The sequence below is a fragment of the Hemitrygon akajei genome, chromosome 8 (assembly GCF_048418815.1).
Source record: "Hemitrygon akajei chromosome 8, sHemAka1.3, whole genome shotgun sequence".
Lineage (NCBI taxonomy): Eukaryota > Metazoa > Chordata > Chondrichthyes > Myliobatiformes > Dasyatidae > Hemitrygon > Hemitrygon akajei.
In genome coordinates this window covers 49,868,347-49,891,953 of record NC_133131.1, presented here as the reverse complement: position 1 = coordinate 49,891,953, position 23,607 = coordinate 49,868,347, and the positions used below count along the sequence as shown (strand labels likewise).

Below are 23,607 nucleotides of genomic sequence, written 5' to 3'. Positions count from 1 at the left end.
GTCCTAACCTATTCAATCTTTCCTTATAACTCAGGTCTTCCAGACCCGGCAAAATCCTTGTACATTTTCTCTGTACTCTTTCAAGCTTATTTACATCTTTCTGGTACATAGGTGACCAAAACTGCACATAATACTTCAAATTAGGCCTCACCTTCTTATACAGCTTCAAGGTAACATCCCATCTTCTGTACTCAATACTTTGATTTATGAAGGTCAACGTGCAATAAACTTTCTTTGTAACCCTATCTACCTGTGCTGCCACTTTCAATGAATTATGGACCTGTATTCCCGGATCTCTTCGCCATACCACACTCCTCAGTGCCCTACCATTCACTGTGTAAGACCTTCCCTGGTTGGGTCTACCAAAAAGCAACACCGTGCACTTTTTGGTAGACACTTGTCTGTCTTAAATTCCAACTGTCATTTTTCAGCCCATTTTCATTTGGTGCAGATCCCACTGCAAGCTTTGAAAGTCTTCCTTGCTGTCTTGGTGTCATCCACAAATTGCTGACCCAGTTAACAGCATTATCATCCAGATCATTGATTGATACATATATGACAAATAACAATGGACCGAGCACCAATCCCTGCGGCACTCCACTAGTCACAGGCCACAGTCAGAGAGGCAACCCTCTACTACCACTCTCTGGGGTGTTGGACTCTGTGGGTGATTTGGTACGGAACTGTGAGAGGTGTAGTTAGGTAGATAGTCAAGAGTCTGTTTGCCAGTGTGGAATGGCCAAATACTATAGGGCGTAAGTTCAGAATGAGAATCAGGTTTATTCGCACTGATTATGCATTGTGAAATGTGTTGCTTTGTGGCAACAGTAAGGAATAGTTGTGGAGGCCAAGTCATTAAGTATATTTAAAGCGTAGGTTGATAGGTTCATGATTAGTCAGGGTGTCAGAGGTTCTGAGGAGAAGCCTTGGATTGGTGAGCCATTATAAAAGCCATATAATAAATAATCAATGGTGTAACAGATTTGATGGGCTGAATGGCCTAATTTGCTCCTTTGTTTTATGGTCTAATGAAGTAGTGCATCAGAAATCTGATGATGGAGGGGAAGAAGCTGTTTATGAATTGCTGAGTGTGGGCCTTCACACTTCTGCACTTCTTCCCGAGGGCAGTAATGAAAAGAGTGAATGTACCAGCTAGTTGGGGGTGGTGGGGGGGGGGGGACATTTGTGAGGCAGGTTTTTATACACTAAGTGGGAAATGCCTGGCGCGGAAGTGATAGAAAGAAGACATGAAGGTAACGTTTAAGAGGCCTTTAGACTGACAGATAAAGTGGCAGAGAATGGGAGGATGTGCATGCAGATGGGATCAGTTAGATTCTCTTCATAGTGAGGACAAGCATTGTGGGTTGAAGTGTTTGTTGCTGTACTGTGCCTTTCTACATTCTGTGTTCTAAAAATTGTGAGGCACGTGAGGTTGGGGCTTTGAAGCAGTTGGTGTGCCCTGCTCAACCTAACCCTAATGTATGACAGAACCTCAGAAGTTCACAGCCAAAGACACTTCTAGAAGTTCAGTTGTTCTAATAGAGGAGGAAATAGGATGACCAATTAGCAAGGTCCCACCAGCAGTGAACAGCCAGCCTACTTCCAGTGGCTGAACTGACCGGGCTGACAGTAAGGAGTTAGCAACTGAGCCATAACTGTTAACAATTTCTCAGAAACAGACTACTGCTCCTGCTTCCTTCAGTGAAAGGTCTAACCTTGCTACACCACTTCCTTATGGCACTCAACAGAGACAAGAGTCTTAGCATGGTTCTCAAAGTTCAAAATACATTAACCAGCAAAGTACGTATACATTATACAACCTTGAGATTCATCTCCTAACAGGCAGCCACGAAACAAAGAAACTCAGAAAAGATTTTAAGAAAGACCATCAAACACCCAGTGTGCAGAGAAGATAAAAAAACATTAAACACGAGCAAACAGCTTTCTAAACTGAAGTCCACAAAGAGTTTGTCCACGAACTCTTAGCTCAGCGCAGAGCCAAGTAAATGTCACAGAGCAGCAAGCTGAATCGGCCCAACCCTCGCCTCAGGCCCCGACACCCTGACCTTTTCAATCTGGCCCGACACCTAAATCGTCATCCAAACATTGGTTTCAGTCGCTTCGATACGCTCTAGGGCCTGGACCCTGCTGCCTTGATTCAGCTTGTACCCGACATTTCCCAGTTGGTCTGGCAATTAAATTGTCATCCAAATATCGGGTTCAGTTGCCTCGATACTCTCTGAGGCCTGGACCCTGCCATCTCGATTTGGCCTGAACCTGACCTTTCCCAGTTGGCCCAGTGGTTAGATCTTTATCCAAACATCAGTTTCAGTCATTTCAATAAGCTCCGGGGCCCAAACCCCTCCACCTTGATTCAGCCAGTACCTGACCTTTCCGCGTCATAGGCTAAAGGCAAGTCTCAGTGGTCCTTGGTCATTGGTTTATCCTGTGCATTGGTCTAGTGTTCATTCTGAAATATCCAGTTGCATTGATTTGTAGGTTATGATTATCTTTGTAATTCACAGCAAGACCGTTGTTAGTGTTGTCAAAGTCTCCATCCAGAATGTAGTTGATTTGCTACAGTAAATGTGTGTGTGAGAGTGTAAGGGGGCAAAGAGAAAGACGGGGAGAGACAGAGGTTACAGGTAACTTCGAGACCCTGTTCTACAATCAGTGTATACAGTGACCCTGTGCTTTTCCTTGACTCTTGTGGAAATGCATGGCAAGAAGAAATGAAATAATTTCTTGCAATGTACACAAAATGCTGGAGGAACTCATGGCCTGCTGAGTTCCTCCAGCAATTTGTGTGTGTTGCTTGAATTGCCAGCATCTGCAGATTTTCTCTTGTTTGAAATAATTCCTTGTTATATTTTTGTTGAAAGGGAATTGCCTTCAATTGACCAGAGGATCAGTGTTCTCCCAAGCCATGGGTAGGGTGGTATTTGAATTTCTCCCCACTGCCTCACTCAAAGCCATTTCCTCATCCTATTCACACACTTTATGTCTTTGATGATGTTTGCTCATTTCTGGTCTGGGTTAATCTGTTAAAGCCTTCTGCTTCCAATTGCCATCATGGGTTCTTTTGCCCCACTACAGATGTGATGGGCACTCACTCAAGTAGCCTTGTATCTTATTCTCATAGATCCTGAGCAACCCTTTTGCTGTTCCCAATGCTTTCTATCACAGTTATAGAGCACAGAAAAAGGCTTGGACCTATCGTGTCCAAGCTGACTTTTGCACTAATCCTGCCCATCAACACTTGTAGTATAGATGTATACACATTGGTAGTTTAGGGTTTCATCTTGATACTTCTTAAATTCTGTAAGTGTAACCATCTCTCCTACATATGTACTGTAATCTCTCCTTCCTCATTTTAAAACATTTAAAAATGCTATCCTTCACAAAGTCAACCCATCCAGTTGTACTTGTTCCTGAATGAACCTTGATTGTGTTAATGATTTACAAGATTGAAACACCTCCAAGCAATTTTCATTCCACACAGACATCTGCTAACCCCTCAGGCTCTATCTAGCTGGGTAGGTATCGCTAGCTGTTGGAAAGGAGATGGTGTCGTTTACAGACACAAATGTTTATTGTGGGCTGAAGGCATGAAGGGAAACAGGAACATCACCACTTTCCCATATGGTGTTGCTCACACTTGACTGGTTAGGGAAAGACACCATGAGTTTCTGCAGGTGTCCATAAGATCAGCTGCTATTCCTGCTTCATCAGGGCTTCTGACAACCTCCCACCAAAGTTATAAATGGAGTTAAGCATCTCAGGGTGATTCCTTTACTAGAATGAAGTGTGAGTACGATGTGCGAATGAACTGGATGCCAAAAAAATCCTCACTCTGTCAAGTCCGTGAGTGATGTGTCTGAAATTTACAAAACTCCTCAGGGATTGACAACATATTGCAGGGGTGATGCTTTCCCTGCTGTGCTGTCTGGAACATGTCAGCAATAGGCTGAATATTCAGGACATGGTCAGGCAGAAACTTCTTTACTCAGTAGAGATTGAATCTTTGTGGAGTCTCTGCGTGTAATCAAGGCAGCGACTGGTTGAAATCTGAATTTTAGGGCAAAGTGATTCTGAAGTAAAAGATCAGCCGTAATCTTATTGAACGGTGAGGGAGGAGGTACAAGGGCTGCGGTCTGCCACTGCTTCCATCTCTTTTGTTCTTAATGTGCTTGAAATTGGTTGCACGTTGTGTCTGTGCCGCCTCAGTCATTCTGATGTTGAAGCAAACAAATCTCCAGGTCTGGGGCAAATAAACCGTAATGCAGCTGAATGTGGGATGAGGGAAGAATTAGAAATATCATCTATATTGTTGACAATTAGAAACTGATAGAGGTGGCAGAGGAAAGAAGTCTAGGGTGAAAACAAAAATAATTTAAAATAGTCTTGCCAGTCAGCAAACATTAAAACAACTCAAATAAGGTCATAGTTTGTATTTCAAGATGAGTTCCTGCAGTATCTTGTATGTATTACTTTGACTTCCAGCACCTGCAGATTTTCTCTTGGTTGTGATTATTTCAAGCTGATTTGATTTCAAAACTGGTGTGATTATAGAGTTGTACAGTTCAGAGGCAGGCCCTTCTGCCCATCATATTCATGCTGACTGTGGCACTCATCCCATTAGGAAGCCTTCTAAGCATTAGCTATTCAATGCCTGTCTAGATGCCACTTAACCCTACTAATTCTACATCCTTCCACCACTTCTTCTGGCAGCGAATTTCAGAAATTCTCCTCCTTCTCTGTGAAAACCTGAAGAGTAATTACTGCTGCTGAAGCTGTTGATGCAGGACCTAAGCCTCTGGCACTTCCTTCCTGATGGCAACTGCGAGAAGAGAGCATGGCCTGGATAATGGGGCTCCTTGATAGAGATACCGCTTTCTTGTGGCAGTGCTCCTAGTCGGTCTGCTCAATGGTGAGGAGGGCTTTTCCTGTGATGTACTGGGCAGTATCCACCACTCTTTGTAGGTTTTTCTGTTCTTGCCCCTCAGAAACTCCTTCCCCACATTTGTAAACCTGTGTCCTCTTGTTTTTGGTACCACTACCATGAAAAAAAAGATGTTGAAATTTTACCTTCTCTATGCCTCTCAACATGTTATATACCTCTGTCAGGTCACCATACATTTGTTATGCTTCAGGGAAAATTAGCTCAGCCTATCCAGTCTTGTTTGGTTACCTGAATGAGAGGATTTTACTTACATCTTGGTGAATTATCTCCTGTGCGTCAACGTCCTTCATACGGAGTAGAAACCAGAACTGCAGACGATACTCCAGATGCAGTCTAACCCAAAATTTGGTAACAATGAGACATGATATTCCAATTATGTGATATGGAGAGTTAAATCCCAAACACACTAAGAGCTCTTGTAAGGCCATACTTACTGTTCACAGTTCCTGCTGTAACAGAAATAAAAAGAGAATGCAGTGCAGAAACAAAAGATGACAGGCAATATCATGAATTCTCTGTTGAGAAAATATTTGAGAACAAAGCACTTAGAAGTCCGTAAGTTATAAATATTGTAACTGATGAAAGGATTCTTTGCACTAGGAGTAAATCTAAAGACGAGGATCATAAATATGAACAAAAAGATACAACTAAATCACACAGGGAAATTGAATAGAAGTTGGGTGTGTTACTGAGTATCACAGGAGCTGGTTGAGACAGATAACACGTACTGCATATTTTAAAAAGGGAACTAGAGAGTGAAGGTATGAGAGAAAGTTATAACTGCTTTGAGAGGTTGAAGGTAAGTAGGTGGAATGGGAGGTTATGTGCGTGATATAAGAACTAGCATAGGCCGTTGGGCCAACTAACCTAACTGTCTTCTGCTATATTCTCTATGGATGTTGCTGCAAATAAAAAGCATCAAGGCTGCAAAACAATTCTAAGATGTACCGATGATTTACCGGTAATTTTAATAGCATTGTAAATTAGTAATGGAATACGACATTTTTAAATGGATGGCCTTGAATGTTAATGTTCTAATGGAAAATACTCATCCTCGTTATGTGCTCTGTTGTATGATGTAGGTGATCAAGGTCTTTGACCAGGCAAATTTTTCTACAGAAGTGGTTTGCCATTGCCTTCTAACGGGCAGTGTCCTTACAAGATGGGCGACCCCAGCCATGATCAATACTTTTCGGGGATTGTCTGCCTGGCCTCAGTGGTCGCATAGCCAGGACCAGTGATATATACTAGCTGCTCGTACGACCATCCACCACCTGCTCCCATGGTTTCATGTGATCCTGATTGGGGTGGGAGGCTAAGCAGGTGCTACACCTTGCCCAAGGGTGACCTGCAGGCTAGCAGAGAGAAGGAGCCACCTTGCACTTCTAACCAAAGTAGAGATGCAACTCCCACCTGCCCTCCAAATGCCAAATAATATAATTATTCATTCTCACTGTCAAAAGCCCACTATCCTCCTACAATTTATAACTATACTCCTTTTGTCCACCCCCAAGGTCTTTCACCCGAACATTGCCACCAGTATAATCCATCATCAAATGGCTTTGTTGCACATACCACTTTTGTTATGTTTTTTTCTGGCTGAATTATTTCATGAAGCTCTATGAGAACTCATGTAGGTGGGCCTGAAGTTTGATTTAGGTTTGATGGCTCCTAGCTCTTAGCCAGTCCTGATTTGGTGGTTGAGTTGGACTAAGACAAACAAAACATTTCTAGACAGACACAAGAGATTCAGCAGATGCTGGAAATCTTGAGCAACATACATACACAAAATGCTGGAGGAACTCAGCAGGTCAGGCAGCATCTAAGAAAGGAAATTAGATTGATATTTCAGACCAAGACCTTTCATCAGAACAGGAAAGGAAGAGGGCAGAAGATGGAATAAAAAGGTTGGGGGTGGGGAAGGAGCACAAGCTGACAGGTGTTGGTTTAGGGTCTATTTGCCATTTTCCCTGTTTAACTTTGCTTATGCTTGCTTATAAGTTTGGATAATCACCTGCTTATCTGCAAATGTTCCATGGATTTTCAGTAATTTCAGGATAGCTGGTTCCATAATTTTGTATCTTCTTTGTCTGTAGCCTGTGTCACATCATGAATTGAAGTGTCTCCTGGTCTGCTCTTATCAAAGGATTTCCTTAGCTGTTTGGTTTGAGGTAGTTTTCAGTATAAGACGACCACAACTTTGTTCTCTGTTTTTTCCTTGTCTTCTTTCTTTGGTTCTTAATTATCATAGATTGAGCTGGTTGTAACCAGATTTATCCCTCATTTTTGACTTCCAAAGAACCTTCTGGGCAACATTATTTCCAGATCAAATGCAGGTGATAGATGAGTCCAGGTGAGGGGGAAGGTAGGGAGGTGGGAAAGTGGGGTTGATGTAAAAGGCTACAAGATGATTGGTGAAGAGGTAGAAGGCTGAAGAAGGACTACCTACCTTTGCCCACACCTGGTAGTTGAGAGGGGGATCTGAAGATGATGTATGGTCAACCGAGTTTAATTTAGAGGTTGTATTCTTAACTGTTTATTTACTACTAGCATCACTGCACGGGTCTGAGCTGGTCACAATCAACATGAATGCTTAAGGAGGTGTTCTGAATATAAAGAATTCAAGACTGCTGACTTTACAAGGTGAGGCAGGTAAATCTTTGAGCAAGAGGCAAAGAGCCTGCAGAGAGGTAGAAACATGATAAGCAATTGATCAAGAAGAAGGTGGGTGGAACAATGAGAAGAAATGTAAGTTTCCAAAGCAGTTTGAAGGTTCCAAATCTGGGGGAGGAGGGGGTTGTTGGAGATAGTCACTAATTCAAGGCTGTAGTTGAAGGGGAGAATCTGAAGTAGTGGGGGGAGAGTGTGGAGGTGGGGGCATTGTCAGATGTCCAACACTTTATTTATTTTTATAAACTTTAGAAACTGCAATTCACATTTTAAGCCTGTTAATATGCACATTTGACAAGGTCCCACATGGGAGGTTGATCAAGAAGTTTCAGTTGCTTGACATTCAAGATGAGGTAGTGGAGGCCTGTGACTAGGGGATTGCTGTAGGGATCGGTGCTGGATCCATTGTTGCTCGTTATCTTGATGATAATATGATTAACTGGATCAACAAACTTGCAGATGACACCATGATTGGGGGTATAGTGGACAGTGAGGCTTGTAGAGGGATCTGGGCCAGCTGGAAAAAATAGGCTGAAAAATGGCGGATGGAATTTAATGCCGACAAGAGCGAGGTGTTGATCTTTGGTAGTACAAACCAAGGTAGGTCTTACACAGTGAACAGTAGGGCATTGAGGAGTGTGGTAAAACAAAGGGATCTGGGAATACACATACATAATTCATTGAAAGTGGCATCACAGGTAGATGGGGTTGTAAAGAAAGCTTTTGGAACATTGGCCTCATAAATCAATGTATTGAGTACAGGAGATGGGAGGTTATGTTGACGGACAGACATACTTTACTAATCCCGAGGGAAACTGGGTTTTGTTACAGTCGCACCAACCAATGTTGAAGACGTTGGTGAGGCCTAATTTGGAGTATTGTGTGCAGTTTTGCTCACCTACCCACAGGAAAGATGTAAGTAAGGTTGAAACAATACAGAGAAAATTTTACAAAAATGTTGCTGGGACTGGAGGACCTGATTATAGGGAAAGATTGAAATAGGTTAGGACTTTATTCCTTGGAACGTAGAAGATTGCGAGGAGATTTGATAGGGGTATACAAAATTGTGAGGGTAGGGTAAATTATGAGATAGGGTAAATGCAAGCAGGCTTTTTCTACTGAGGTTGGGTGGGACTACAGCCAGAGGTCTTGGGTTAAGGGTGAAAGGTGAAAATTGTAAGGGGAACATGAGGAGAAACTTCCTCACTCAGAGGGTGGTGAGAGTGTGGAACGAGCTGCCAGCACAAGTGGTGCATGCGAGCTTGATTTCAATGTTTAAGAGAAGTTTGAATGGGTACATGAATGGTAGGGGTGTGGAGTGCTCTGGCTGCAGTGCAGGTCGATGAGAATAGGCAGTTTAAATGGTTCTGCATGTACTAGATGGGCCAGAAGGCCAGTTTGCGTGCAGTACTTTTCTATGACTCTATGACACTATTTAATGTGTTAAAATTTAAAGCTTTTGTTTTGTAACTGTGTTAATTGTGTACAATAATAAGCATTGTTGATGATCCAGGGGTGGAAGTGGATTGTTGGCCCAGACAGGGATCAGCTGAGCACTCGCAGCATCTCTCTGAGTCAACATACATACAGTAATCTCTCAGTATGCTGATCTCTCTGCTTTGGTAATAACACATAACAAAATAACAATGTTTCATTGACTAGACACTATGTAGAAATAGTTTCAAGACAAGTATTTACCTCCAGGATTAACAATGTTTGTGGGAAATGTTGGCACTCAGAAGATTTGGTTCACACTGAACACCAATATTTAATAAGAAAACTCCACTATTCAAGTTCTCCTGCCGGTAGATGTGTTCAGATTTCTTCTCATTAAGTTCCATCACCACCTTCCTGATCAATTGCTTTCCATGTTTCTGCCTCTTTGCTTCTTCCTCAGAGATTTTCCCAGCTTGCCTTGCAGCGTCGGTAGTCTTGGATACTTTGTACTCAGTCCACTTCTTTAACCATTCATGTTGATTGTGAACAGCTCAGGCCCGTGCAGTGACACTACCAGTAAGTAAATCGTTAAGTGTACAGCCCCTAACTTAATTACTTCCATTAACAAATCCTCAATTCATATCAACAATTTCCCCATTTCTTGAGTCTCAATTTCTGTATAACCCATGAGGCAACAATGTTTAAATCCTTGTAAGCTCAAAGAAAGTGATTTCCTGTTTGTAGGTCATAGAATTGTACAGCAAAGAAACAGGCCCTTCAGCCCAACTGGTTCCTGCCGACCAAAATTCCCATGAACCAATATCTCTCTAAGCCTTTCCTAACTATCCACAAACAAGAGAAAATCTGCAGTTGCTGGAAATCCAAGTAGCACACAGAAACTGCTGGAGGAACTCAGCAGGACAAGCAGCATCTGTGGAAAAGAGGACAGTCGGCGTTTCGGGCCGAGACCCTGACGAAGGTTCTCTGCCTGAAACGTCGGCCATACTCTTTTCCATAGATGCTGCCTGGCCTGCTGAGTTCCTCCAGCATTTTGTGTGTGTTACTTTCCTAACCATGTACCTTTTTCAGTACCTTGCAAATGCTGTTCATGCACTTGCCTCAACTCAATCCACTGGCAGCTCATTCTATATATGGACCACACTATGGGTAAAAAAAACTGTTACCTCTTAGGTTTCTACTTAACCTCTCCTCTCTCGTAATAACTCCATGTCCTTCAATTCTTGATTCCTCAGCCCTGGGGAAAACACTCTGCACATTCACCCTATCTGTGCCTCTCATTTATACACCTCTATAAGATCATTCCTCACTCTCCATTGAAGGAAGTCCCGACCAGTGGGGCATTTTGTAAATGTATACACTTTTGAAGTGTCTCCATTATCCCTGATAATTGACTCCAGCATTTTTGCCTCTACTGATGAGACTCTACATCACGGGTACCCAACCTGGGGTCTACGGACATCCTGCTTGAGGGTATTAGTCCATGGCATAAGAAAGGTTGGGAACCCCTGGTCTAAATGAACTACACTCACTGGTACTTTTTTTGATACATTTGTACACTTGCTAATCAGCCAATCACATGGCAGTAACTCAGTGTATAAAAGCCTGCAGACATGGTCAGGAGGTTCAGTTGTTGTTCAGACCAAACATCAGAATGGGGAAGAAATGTGACCTAAATGACTTTGACCATCACATGATTGTTGGTGCCATACAGGGTGGTTTGAGTAACTGCTGATCTCCTGGGATTTCCATGCACAACAATCTCTAGAGTTTACAGAGAACAGTACAAGAAACAAAAAAAAAACCATCCAATGAGCAGCTGCTCTGTTGGCAAAAATGACTTGTTAATGAGAAAGGCCAGATTGGTTCAAGCTGACAGGAAGGCAACAGTAACTCAAATAACCACGCATTACAACATTAGAATGGACCTAGATATTAAGGGTTTTAGAGTTAACCAGGAAGAATACAAGATTAACTTATTAACAACAGTGGTGTGCAGAAGAACATCCTGAATGCACAACACATCAAACATGAATGGGCTACAGCAGCAAAAGACCAGGAACATAATTCAATGGCCTTTTTATTGGGCAGCTCCTGTATCTAATAAAGTAGCCATTGAGTGTACATTTGCTGCTTTCTCTCCTTTCCTGAACAGGGCTTGAGGAGACAATCCTTCAATCTAGGTAACTCCAGACTGTCAAAGCAAACGCATCCTCTGATCATCCAGTTCGAAGGATTTGTCAGTTTTCAGTCTCCATTCTTTTTATTTATTTAGAGATCAAGAATGATAACAGGCCCTTTTGCCCAACAGAATGATAACAGGCCCTTTTGCCCAACAGAATTATAACAGGCCCTTCTGTCTAACAGAACAATAACAGGCTCTTCTGTCAACAGAACGATAACAGGCCCTTTTGCCCAACAGAATTATAACAGGCCCTTCTGTCTAACAGAATGATAATAGGCCCTTCTGCCCAACAGAATGATAACAGGCCCTTCTGTCAACAGAACAATAACAGGCTCTTCTGTCAACAGAACGATAACAGGCCCTTTTATCCAACAGGTCCACTTTGTCCAATTACACCCACGTGACCAAATAAACTTCTGACCCCTACATCTTTGGAATGTGGGTAGAAACCAGAGCACCCAGAGGAAACCCACATGCTCATGGGGAGAATGTACAAGCTCCCTACAGACAACAGCAGGAATTGAACCCGGGTTGCTGGTGCAATAATGTGTTATGCGATCTGCTCTTCTCTTGTTTCCTGAATTTTTGGATCCCCGATTTTCCAAGAATATTATTTGTCTCCTACCACTAAGTATTAGGTTAAGTTCCATGTCATTTTGTCATTTCTTCTGTTTGTAAATGGCTGCTGTTACTTCTGACAATCTTTTTCTATTCACCTTCAGAGCCTTTACAATCTACTGGCATGTCCTTTGCCAGTTTGTTGTGCCTATATTGTCTTTCTCTTTATGAGTTTCTTGATGATTCTGACTCTCTAACATACTAATTTTTGTATTTGAGAAGTCTTTATATTTATTCTGCTTTCCCAATTACCACAGCCAATTTACACAGTTTGTTTTGTTCAGAATTAAGACCCAGATTTGGATTTAACTAAATCAGGTGTTAAATCCGAACAGTATTCCAATTGCTCTTTCCCAGGGACTCATTGTCTCTGGATTATAAATTAACCGTGGCATATTGCACCAACTAATTCTAAGATGATGTGTTCCCTAGTTGGTACACAGAGGTCCTGCAAATTTGATACATGCTATTAATGTGTAGATTAAAGCTTGTTTGTGATTACTAAACAACCTCTGGCTCTCTGATTTTTACCATGACTGGCACTGTAATTATTGTTAGGAGGCTCATAAAACTACCCCACCCTGTGCTTACTGTCTTTTGTAGTCCGTTACTTCACCTGAACTGGCTCTGCATCTTATCCTCTATGGAGAAAAGTTTGATAGGCTCAGCTTGTGTCTACTGGAGCTGAGAAGACGGCAATACAATTTGAGGTGTTAAAGGATCTTAACTGGGAGGGTGTGGAGAAGATGGCTCCCCCTGTGGGAGAATCTGAAACTAGGTAAAGGCCCCTCTTTAAAAAAAGAAACATCCATTTACCACAGAGATGAGATAAATTTATTTTGACTTTCATGTGATAGAACATTGAGCATAGAAATCTACAGCACATTACAGGCCCCTCAGCCCACAATGTAGTGTGGCCATGTAACCTACTGTAGAAACTGCCTAGAATTTCATGTACCTATCTAAAAGTCTCTTAAAAGATCCTATTGTATCCGCCTTTACCACTATCGATGGCAGTGCATTCCATGCACCCACCACTCTGTGTGAAAAACTATCCCCTGACATCCCCTCTATACCTTCTTCCAAGCACCTTAAAACTATGCCCCTTCATGTTAGCCATTTCAGCCCTGGGAAAAAGCCACTGTTTATCCACATGATCATTGCCTCTCATCATCTTATACACCTCTATCAGATCACCTCTCATCCTCTGTCAGTCCAATGAAAAAAGGCCAAGTTCACTCAACCTATTCTCATAAGGCACACTCTCCTATCCAGGCAGCATCTTTGTAAATCTCTTCTGCACTCTCTCTAAATTATCCACATCCTTCATGTAGTGATGTGACCAGAACTGAACACAGTATTCCAAGTAGGGTGTAACTAAGATCTTATATAGCTGTAGCATTATTTTATGACTCTTGAACTCAGTCCCACAGTTAATGAATGCCAACACACCATATGCCTTCTTAACAACACTGTTAACCTGTGCAACAACTTTGAGTGTCCTATCGACATGGACCCCAAATTCTCGCTGATCCTCCACACTAAAAGTCTTACTATTAATACTATATTCTGTCTTTGAATTTGACCTACCTTATAGACAAAAGGTGCAGGAGTAAGCCATTCGGCCCTTCGAGCCAGCACCACCATTCACTGTGATCATGGCTGATCATCCACAATCAGTTCCCCGTTCCTGCCTTCCCCCCATATCCCTTGACTCTGCTATCTTTAAGAGCTCTATCTAACTCTTCCTTGAAAGCATCCAGAGAATTGGCCTCCACTGCCTTCTGAGGCAGGGCATTCCATAGATCCACAACTCTGGGTGAAAAAGTTTTTCCTCAAATACGTTCTAAATAGCTTACCCCTTATTCTTAAACTGTGGCCTCTGGTTCTGGACTCCCCCAACATTGGGAACATGTTTCCTGCCTCTAGCATGTCCAATCCCTTAATAATCTTATATGTTTCAATCAGATCACCTCTCATCCTTCTAATTTCCAGTGTAAACAAGCCCAGTCGCTCCAATTTTTCAATATATGACGGTCCCGTCATCCCGGGAATCAACCTTGTGAACCTACGCTGCACTGCCTCAATAGCAAGAATGTCCTTCTTCAAATTTGGAGACCAAAACTGCACATAATACTCCAGGTGTGGTCTCACCAGGGCCCTGTACAACTGCAGAAGGACCTCTTTGCTCCTATACTCAACTCCCCTTGTTATGAAGGCCAACATGCCATTAGCTTTCTTCACTGCCTGCTTGCTTTCAGTGACTGATGAATAAGGACACCTAGATCTCATTGTACTTCCCCTTTTCCTAACTTGACACCATTCAGATAGTAATCTGCCTTCCTGTTCTTGCCTGTTCTTATCTGGGTTGAACTCCATCTGCCACATCTCAGCCCGGTTCTGTATCCTATTGATGTTACACTGTAACTTCTGACAATGCTCCAGAGTATCCACAACACCCCCAACCTTAGTGTCATCAGCAGAAGTCTGATGAAGAGTCCTTGGATCTCTATTCCTAATAAGGAGGTGGAAGTTGAACCGTTTTAAGACAGAGGTAGATAGTTTCATGGATTTGGAATTGTTTTTTTTATTATTGTCACATGTACTGAGAACACAAAAAGAGCTTCACATTCAAAATGCTGGAGGAACTCAACAGGTCAGGCAGCATCTATGGAAATGAACAGTCAACAATTCAGGCTGAGACCCTTCTTCAGGACCGGAAAGGAAGGAGGATGATGCCAGAATGAAAAGGTGAGGGAGGAGAAGAAGAATAGCCAGAAGGTGATAAGTGAAGCCAGGTGGGTGGGAAAGGTCAAGGGCCGGAGAAGAGGGAATCTGATAGGGGAGGAGAGTGGAGCATAGGCGAAAGGGAAGGAGGAGGGGCACCGGGGGAAAGTGATAGGCAGGTGAGAATAGGTCAGAGGCCAGAGTGGCGAATAGACGAAGAGGGGAGGGGGAAATTTTTTTACCGGAAGGAGAAATAAATATTCATGCCATTAGGTTGGAAGCTGAGCTCATGAGTGTGTGGGAGGTGGGATATAATTTGGGAAATTATGAGATCATCCACCTTCATGCCGATACAGGAGAAGCAGGGTATTTCTTCAATGGTGAGAGATTGTTAAATGTTGATTTTTAAAGGTGTGCTTGTGCACTGACAGCCATAATGAAGGTGCTGAAGTTAGGACAAACAACATGTTAATTTTTGTTGTGGGTAGATTTGAGTAGAGCAACAGAAATGTCTTATTTTAATTATATAGTTGTGTGGTGAGATTTGTATCTTGAGCATTGTGTACAGTTCTCATCACCTTATCTCATTTTAATAGACTAAGTTCAGCAGACTGGTTCAAAATATGAAGAGTGATTGACTGGGACTAGATTCCCTAAACAATGGAGCTGACCACATTGAAAGTTATACAATTCTTACAGGGTCTGGGGAGTGCTGAGTCATGGCTAAAGTCACAGGAAGGAATGTAGGACAATTTAAGATTGAGGTGAGGTGGAATTTCTTTTGAGTAATCTTTTGAATTCTCTGCCTCAGAGAACTGTAGAGATTTAGTGCGGGTTAATTCATAAATTGGTTATTATTGTCAGATGTACCAGGTACAGTTAAAAAACCTCTTCTTTGCATAGCAGACTTACAGATAATTTCATCACAATGGGGTAGTTCAAGGGAAAAGCAATAAGAGAATGCAGAATTATCTGTAACAGCTACAGAGAAAGTGCAGTGCAGGCAGGCAATAAGGGGCAGGTAGATTATGAGCTCAAAACTCCATCTTATTGTACAAGGTAACTATTCAATAGAAATATGGCAGTAGGATAGAAGCCGTCCTTGAGCCAGTGGTACATGCCTTCAGGCTTTTGTATCTTTTGGTTCATGGCAGAAAAGGGGTGTGTAGGGTCTTTGATTATGCTGGCTGCTTTACTGAGGCAACAAAGAAAGTAGACGGAGTCTATGGAGGAGAGGCTGGTTTCATGATGCACTGAGCTGTGTCCACAACTCAATGCAGTTTCTTGAGGAGAGCAGAGCAGTTACCATGTCAACCGTTATGCATCCATAGATGCTGCTTTCTACAGCACTTTGGTGTGGTTCTATGGGGATGTGCCTTATCTGTTTAGTCTCCTGAGGAAATTGAGGTTCTAGTCATGACCACAGCATCCACGTGGCTGGACAGGACAACCTCAGCCCCAGCACTTCATAACACAGATCCAAGATTTCTGGATGATATGAAAACAAGGGGAATGAACAAGACTTAGAGATGAGCTAAAAGAGATCTTCTGATCTGGTACATGAGGGAACAAGTTTGAAGGCTGAGGTATCTGCTCCTGCTCCAATTCCTTTGTTTATTGCTTCTTGTAACCACTATTTATTGGACCTGTTTTGAACTGTCCATAATGTAAGTATATCCCTCCTTGAAGAAAATGACTAAAACTAGACAGAGTACAGTAGATTACTCAACAAAACCTCTGTGTATTTTCCCTTTGCATCCTCTTTATATTCTGCTCTCAATGTGTGAGGAGCCTCATTTTAATGTTTCAGTGATACCCTACTTGCTTCTGTGGAGTTATGTCCTGCCTCTCCTAAATATGCATGACATGTGAATTGGGTATTGTGCAACATTTGGGTTAGGGGAGTTGCTGATACATCACTGATTATTATCATTTTGTTTTGTAGATTCATCGGAGGTCGTGGGCTGAGGCCGGCAGTCTGTTGCCCATTGCTGCTTGCCCTTGAGAAGACGTTGTTGCCACCTCCTGAACTCTTGTCGTGATGATGATGAATGCCCTCTGGTAGAGCTTTTAAGTGGGAAGCTCCAGGAATTACCCTCCTCTGCTGAAAATTGTTTCATTTGCAGCAAATTTTTCCACCTTATGAAACAACATCATTTGAACAAAGCCCCGAGAACCAGTTAATGTCTGCTTGCTTAGAATATTTTTGAAATTTAGCCACTGTTGTAACGGATATGCAGCATTATTTTTACTCCTCTATAGGGCCTCACTACAGTAGTGAAATGATTACAGACAAATAATGTCTTTTCTTATCAGCTAAAGAGCAAGTACCAGCCAGGACCGTAACACAGGATCTTCATGTCCATTTGTTGGAGCATTCACTTTAAACTTCTCATCCAGGGAAGATGAAGCTGTTTAACTCTGGAACTTGGTTGTCCAGTTTTCACAAGTCAAACAACAAAATTGAAACCTCTCCATCATTACCAATTTGTCCTTTGCCATATCGCTCTCAAGAGCTGCTGCTGCTTTCCACAGGAACCATCTTCATTCCAGTACCTTACTCCATAACTGTGCCTGACCTTGCATGAGCAAATGGGAATTATGGCAAAAGCAGCACTTCCCATCGCCCAAGTCCTGCGAAGTTCACTTTCTCAGTCAGGTCAATAGATAATACCATTCTCCCCTCATAGTCCGAGGACCCACTTGCACCAAATCTGTAAAATCTGCGCCAACTGTACTTTGCACTTTGGACTGAGCCATTGTAACTTCAGGGAGAGTATTTAATTCTCTGTGACAGTGAGTAAGATTTAGACAATGGGAATAGAAATAGGCCATTTCGTCCGTCGAGTCTGCTCTGCTTTTTCATCATGGCTGATCCATTTCCCTGCCTTCTCCCCATACACTTTCACACCTTGACTAATCAAGAACCTATCAACTTTAAATACCAATGGCCTGGCCTGCACAGCCACTTGTGGCAAGGAATTCCATAGATTCACCATTCTCTGGCTAAAGATATTCCTCCTCATCTCTTTTCTAAATCAACATCCCTCTATTCTGAGGGTGTGCCCCCTGGGCCTAGACTCCCCCACCATAGGAAACATCCTCTCCAAATCCATTATATCGAGCCCTTTCAACATTTAATAACATTCAGTGAGATTCCCTCTCATTCTTCTTAAATTCCAGCAAGTAAAGGCCCAGAGCCATCAGTCACTCCTCATGTGATAAGCCTTTCATTTCCAGAATCACTCTTGTGAACCTCCTCTGAAACCTCTCCAATGTCAACACATCATTCCCTAGATAAGAGGTCCAATACTCCTCACCAGGGCCTTATAAAGTCTTAGCATTACATCTTGCTTTTGTGTTCTAGTCTTCTTGAAAGGAATATTAAATATTGCATTTGCCTTCCAGACCACCAACTCAACCTTCAAATTAGCCTTTGAAGAATCCTGTGCGATGTTTCCCAAGTCCCTTTGCACCTTGGATTTTTGAATTTTCTTCCCATTTACAAAATAGTCTAAGCTTTCATTCCTTCTACCAAAGTGCATGACCATACACTTCCCAACACTGCATTCCATTTGCCACCTCTTTGCCCATTCTCCTGATCTGTCCAAGTCCTTCTGCAGCCTCTCTGCTTCCTCAATACTGCCTGCTCCTCCACCTGTCTCCGTATTATCTGCATATCTAGCTACAAAGCCATCAATTCCACCATCCAAATCATTGATATATAACATGAAAAGAAGCAGTCCTAACACAGACCCTTGCAGAATACCACTGTTCAACAGCAGCCAATCAGAAAAGCTTTCCTTTATTCCCACTCTTTGTCTTTTGCTATTCAGCCAAGGATAGTATCTTTGCCTTAATGCCATAAGCTCTTATCTTGTTAAGCAGCCTCATGTGTGGCACTTTGTCAAACTCCAAGTGCACAACATGCATAGATTCTCCTTTGTTTGTCCTGCTTGTTATTTCCTTAAAGAATTCTAACAGATTTGTCAGGCAAGATTTTCTCTTAAGGAAACCATTCAGCCTATTTTATCATGTGTCTGAAAATACCCCAAAACCTCATCCTTAGTAATGGACTCCAACATCTTCCCACCACTGAAGTCAGGCTAACTGGCCTATAATATCCTTTCTTCCGCCTCCCTCCATTCTTAAAGAATAGAGTAATATTTACAATTTTCCAGTCCACCAGAACCATCCCAGAATTGACTAATTCTTTAAAGATCATTACTAATGTCTCCACAATCTCTTCAGCTACCTCTTTCAGAACCCTGGGGTGTAGTCCATCTGGTCCAAGTGGCTTATCTACATTCAGACCTTTTTCAGTTCCCCAAGCACCTTCTCCTTAGTAATAGCAACTGCACTCACTTCTGCTCCCTGACACTCTCGCAGGTCTGGCATTCTAGCGGTCTCCACAGTGAAGATGAATGGAAAATACTTATGTAACTCTCGCTTCGCCTAGCAGCTTAATATAGGGGGCGATAACCCCCTGCCCAGCCAAACTTAAGAAATATCATTTAGGTGGATGCTGCGCGATGTGCCCTGTATTACAAATCAGTACCCCGAAATAACAAACAGTGCGCAATATGCGATTAAACGATTAAGCTTTGTAACTCTCACTTTGACTATATGGTTAGTAGAGAAACAAAATTTTAAAAAAGGGCCCAATCTTATTAAACAGTCTGTGCACAAAGTTGGAGCTCACTCACAGGCTGATCGGTCCCCATTGACCTCTTCCGATCGTCACTACCCTTCGGACCCTCGTTCCGAGTCCACCCCGTCTGATGGTCTACCAAATTTCCATTTGCGTCTTCTCTCTTCTCTCTCTCTCTCTCTCTCTGGCCAAAAGCCCACAAAATCAACTGCTTCCAGATTCACAAGACAGGACAACAAAATCCTGATTGGCTAACATGCATCCCACAGCCCTGTTATCTCCAGCCATAACCCAAACAGTGCTGCTACAGAGAAACTGCTACCTCAGCAGTGAACATTACAAAGAAGCCATTACATTAGCAGTGAAACCTTACAGTGCATTACACTCTTCCCCCACCAAATTTAAATCATGTCCTCAATGACATTGAGATAATTCGACAACCCTACCTGCAAAACACAAAGCCCAATCCAGGTGCCAAAGGCAGTGACATAGCTCCTCAGAACAGTAGAGATCACGCCCTGTTCCCCTGGCATTACATAGGCCAACCTATCCAGTGGTCTCCTAACTCTCTGAGATCTCTGTACCTCCTCACCTAATTCTTCAGGCTCAGACGCTACTGGGGATACTTCGGGTCTACTTGGCGAGTTTCCCCCCAATCTATCACTCTTGTCCCCCCTGCAACTCGGAGCCCTCTGTCCCATGTGCAGGCTTCCTCTCCTTCAGGGTCCCGCTGTAACCCAGGCTGCTCACAGATAGTCCCCCGTCCCCCCAACTTCACCTGACTCAGTGGGAGAAGGACCAGGAGTCTCTACCTCAATCAATGGGGAGTTAGTGAACGGCAGCATGTATCACCCATCCAGATCATCATCCTCCGAATCAGTATCCCTCTCATGGGCAGGCCCGGCCCAGCCTCTCCCTCTGTGGGCCCTGCAGTCACCCCGCGTTTTCAGAGTCCTCTTACTAGGTGTGGACTCCAAGTCAGGCTCTGGGTCCACCTGCACCTCTTGACCCAGGGGCAACAGGTGGTTCCGAAAGAGAATCCTGACAGGCCCATTCCCATCTGCTGGATTCACCCAGAAAACTGGTAGGTTTGGCATCTGACTCTCCACCATATAGGGTGTGGCTGCCCAGCAGTCAGCCAGCTTGTGCTTTCCAGGTAATCTTATGAGGACTCGATCTCCCAGCAAGAGTTGGGAGAACTTTTTGATCATACCACCTCTTATTTCCTCGATTCTGCTTGGCGGCCACAACCCCAGCCAATTCAAAAGCCCTTTTCAGCTCTCTCCTAATATCAGACACATACTTCAGATAAGGCTTTGGTGGTAAGTCACCCTCGTCAGTCCCAAAACAAAGGTCAATGGGCAACCTCGCCTCGCTCCCAAACATCAGATAATATAGAGAGTACCTGGTGGCTTCATTTCGGGTACTGTTGTAACTGTGAACCAGATGCCCAATATGTTGACTCCACCTGCTCTTCTTGCTGAACTTAAGAGTCCCGAGCATGGGGGGACGTCACGTGATGACGTAGGATCGAGACGCTGGAACCCAGCTCTCCCGTAAAAAGTTAATAAATTAATGTCTAAATGAAGAAAAGTTAGTCAATACTTTCTAAAAGTTACTTATAAACTACTCTGGATTGTGTCAAGCTATGCCTCAAGGAAGGAAGATGAAGAAAACTAATACCGGGAAGACTACGCAAGTTGGAACAAGAACAAGGCCCATGTCTACCGAGGAACCGCGGTCTCAGGTACATTATACCACCGGCGATACGGAACAGGAGACTGCGGCAACATTGGCCATTTCTAAAGGAAAAGGCCATCGTGAACTGCGCAAATGCGAAGGATGAAGCATGCGCAAACGGGAGCAACAAGAACTACAAAGCCCAGCTACCACTGCAACTGAAAGTGATAGCGAATCGGAGGGAGAGTCAAATCTCTCGGAAAGATCAGATGAAGAGGGAGTTAAAAGTCCTTCTAGAAATATAGAAAAGACTTTGAGGCAAATAATGTGTAAATTAGACACATTAAAAGTAATTAAAAATAATCAAAAAATACTCGAAAAAAATGACCAATATGGAGATTATGCTTGATAAAATGACAAAGAGACAGGAAAAAATGGAAAAAAGAATTACGGACTTGGAAACTACAACGGAGGACATGGTTGAAAGAATGGACAAAATGGAAAATGAAAATACTGCTTGGACATCAGAAAGAAAACAATTTATGGAAAAAATTGATAAGCTTGAAAATTTCAGTAGACGAAATAATATTAAAATTGTTGGACTTAAAGAAGATATAGAAGGAGAAGATCCAATAAATTTTTTTCAAAAATGGATCCCTGAAAAATTGGAAATGGAAAGAGAAACTCCAATTGAGATCGAAAGGGCTCATAGATCCTTAAGGTCAAGACCTCGAGCTGATCAAAACCCACGATCAATTTTGATAAAATGCTTACGATACCAAGACAAAGAAAAGATCCTGAAGGCCGCTGCCCAAAGTGCCAAAAATAGAAACGGGCCACTGATGATAGCAGGGAAACCAATTCTTTTTTATCCTGATATAAGTTACAACCTGTTGAAGAGAAAGAAGGAATTTAACCCAGCGAAAAAAGCCTTATGGGAAAAGGGTTATAAATTTACAATGCGTCATCCAGCAACACTGATAATTTTTTTGGAGGAGGGAAATTTTTTTTTTCCCGATTATCGAAAAGCGGAGGAGTTTGTACAAAAACTTCCATCTATTCGCTAATTATACATGGAGGCTTCCAAACGTAATGGATTAAAGATGAAGATAGACCCAACGAACAGAAGTGATGGACATTTATGGATATTATAGAAGAGAAAAGCAAAATTTTAGAAATACTAAATGAGGATAGTATTTTTTTTCTCTTCTTATAATATACTTTTTTATGTTGCGGGGGGGCTGGGAGGCTGTGGATCGGTTACTGCGGGATTCACATGTGTAATCATGGCGGTTGCCATGACCCGTACAGCAGAGGTGGGTAATGTTGTGTTTTTTTTCCACAACATTAGTAGGGGGTATTTTGTTTTTTTCTTTATATTTTAATTTTCTTCTATCTTTTTGCCTGGATGATTGGTGGGGACACACATAGCAACATGGAGATTTTTATAAAGATTTCCCAGGATACCACGAAAGTTGAAAGATTAGGTATTATTATAGATTGGAGTAATATAATAAAAAAAATTACTAATCTACTAAATTTTTTAAGTTTTAATGTTAATGGGCTTAATGGGCCAGTAAAAAGAAAAATAATTTTAACATATATTAAAAAAATGAAAACAGATATAGCTTTTTTACAAGAAACTCATTTAACAGACATAGAACATCAGAAATTAAAAAGAGACTGGGTTGGAAATGTTATTGCAGCTTCATTTAATTCAAAGGCGAGAGGAGTTGCAATTTTGGTTAACAAAAATCTACCAATTAAAATACAAAACGTATTAATTGATTCAGCGGGGAGATATCTAATTATACACTGTCAAATTTTTTCAGAACTATGGACCCTTATGAACATTTATGCACCAAATGAAAATGATGTAAAATTCATACAGGAGGTCTTTTTGAATTTGGCTAACGCACATGATAAAATATTAATAGGTGGAGATTTTAATTTTTGTCTAGATCCAGTTTTAGATAGATCAACAAAGGTTGTTACAAAATCAAAAGCAGTAAAATTAACTCTATCATTGATGAAAGACTTAAATCTGATTGATATATGGAGAAGAATTAATCCAAAAGAAAGAGATTATTCATTTTATTCAAATAGACATAAAACATATTCAAGGATAGATTTTTTCCTATTATCAACGAATATTCAAGATAGAGTGAAAAATGTGGAATATAAAGCAAGAATATTGTCAGATCATTCTCCTTTAATAATGACAATGATAATGATAGATAAAGAGGAATCAATGTATAGGTGGAGATTTAATTCAATATTATTAAAACATCAAGATTTTTGTGATTTTATGAAAAAACAGATTCAGCTCTTTTTAGATATAAATTCACATTCAGTTGATAAATTTATAGTGTGGGAAGCAATGAAGGCATACTTGAGAGGTCAGATAATAAGTTATACTTCTAAAATTAAGAAGGAATATATGATAGAAATAGATCAATTGGAAAAAGAGATTACAAAATTAGAAAAAGAATCCCAAAGAAATATGACAGAAGAAAAACGAAGACAACTTATTAACAAGAAGTTACAATATAATACGCTCCAAACATATCGAACAGAAAAAGCAATTATGAGAACTAAACAAAGATATTATGAACTAGGTGAAAGATCACATAAAGTTCTTGCATGGCAGCTAAAAAC

At 41.8% G+C, this 23,607-nt stretch overlaps 1 protein-coding gene across 1 annotated transcript in view; it reads left to right on the top strand.

Annotated features, from left to right (window-relative positions):
• LOC140731883 (protein spinster homolog 1-like) overlaps positions 1 to 20,517 on the top strand; it is a 106,565-nt gene extending 86,048 nt beyond the window's left edge. Inside the window, exon 12 of the mRNA XM_073053825.1 lies at positions 16,564 to 20,517. Within this exon, the coding sequence (XP_072909926.1) occupies positions 16,564 to 16,586 (23 nt within the window). The 3' untranslated portion in view covers positions 16,587 to 20,517. The remainder of the gene's footprint in view (positions 1 to 16,563) is intronic.
• Positions 20,518 to 23,607: the final 3,090 nt, after the last annotated feature.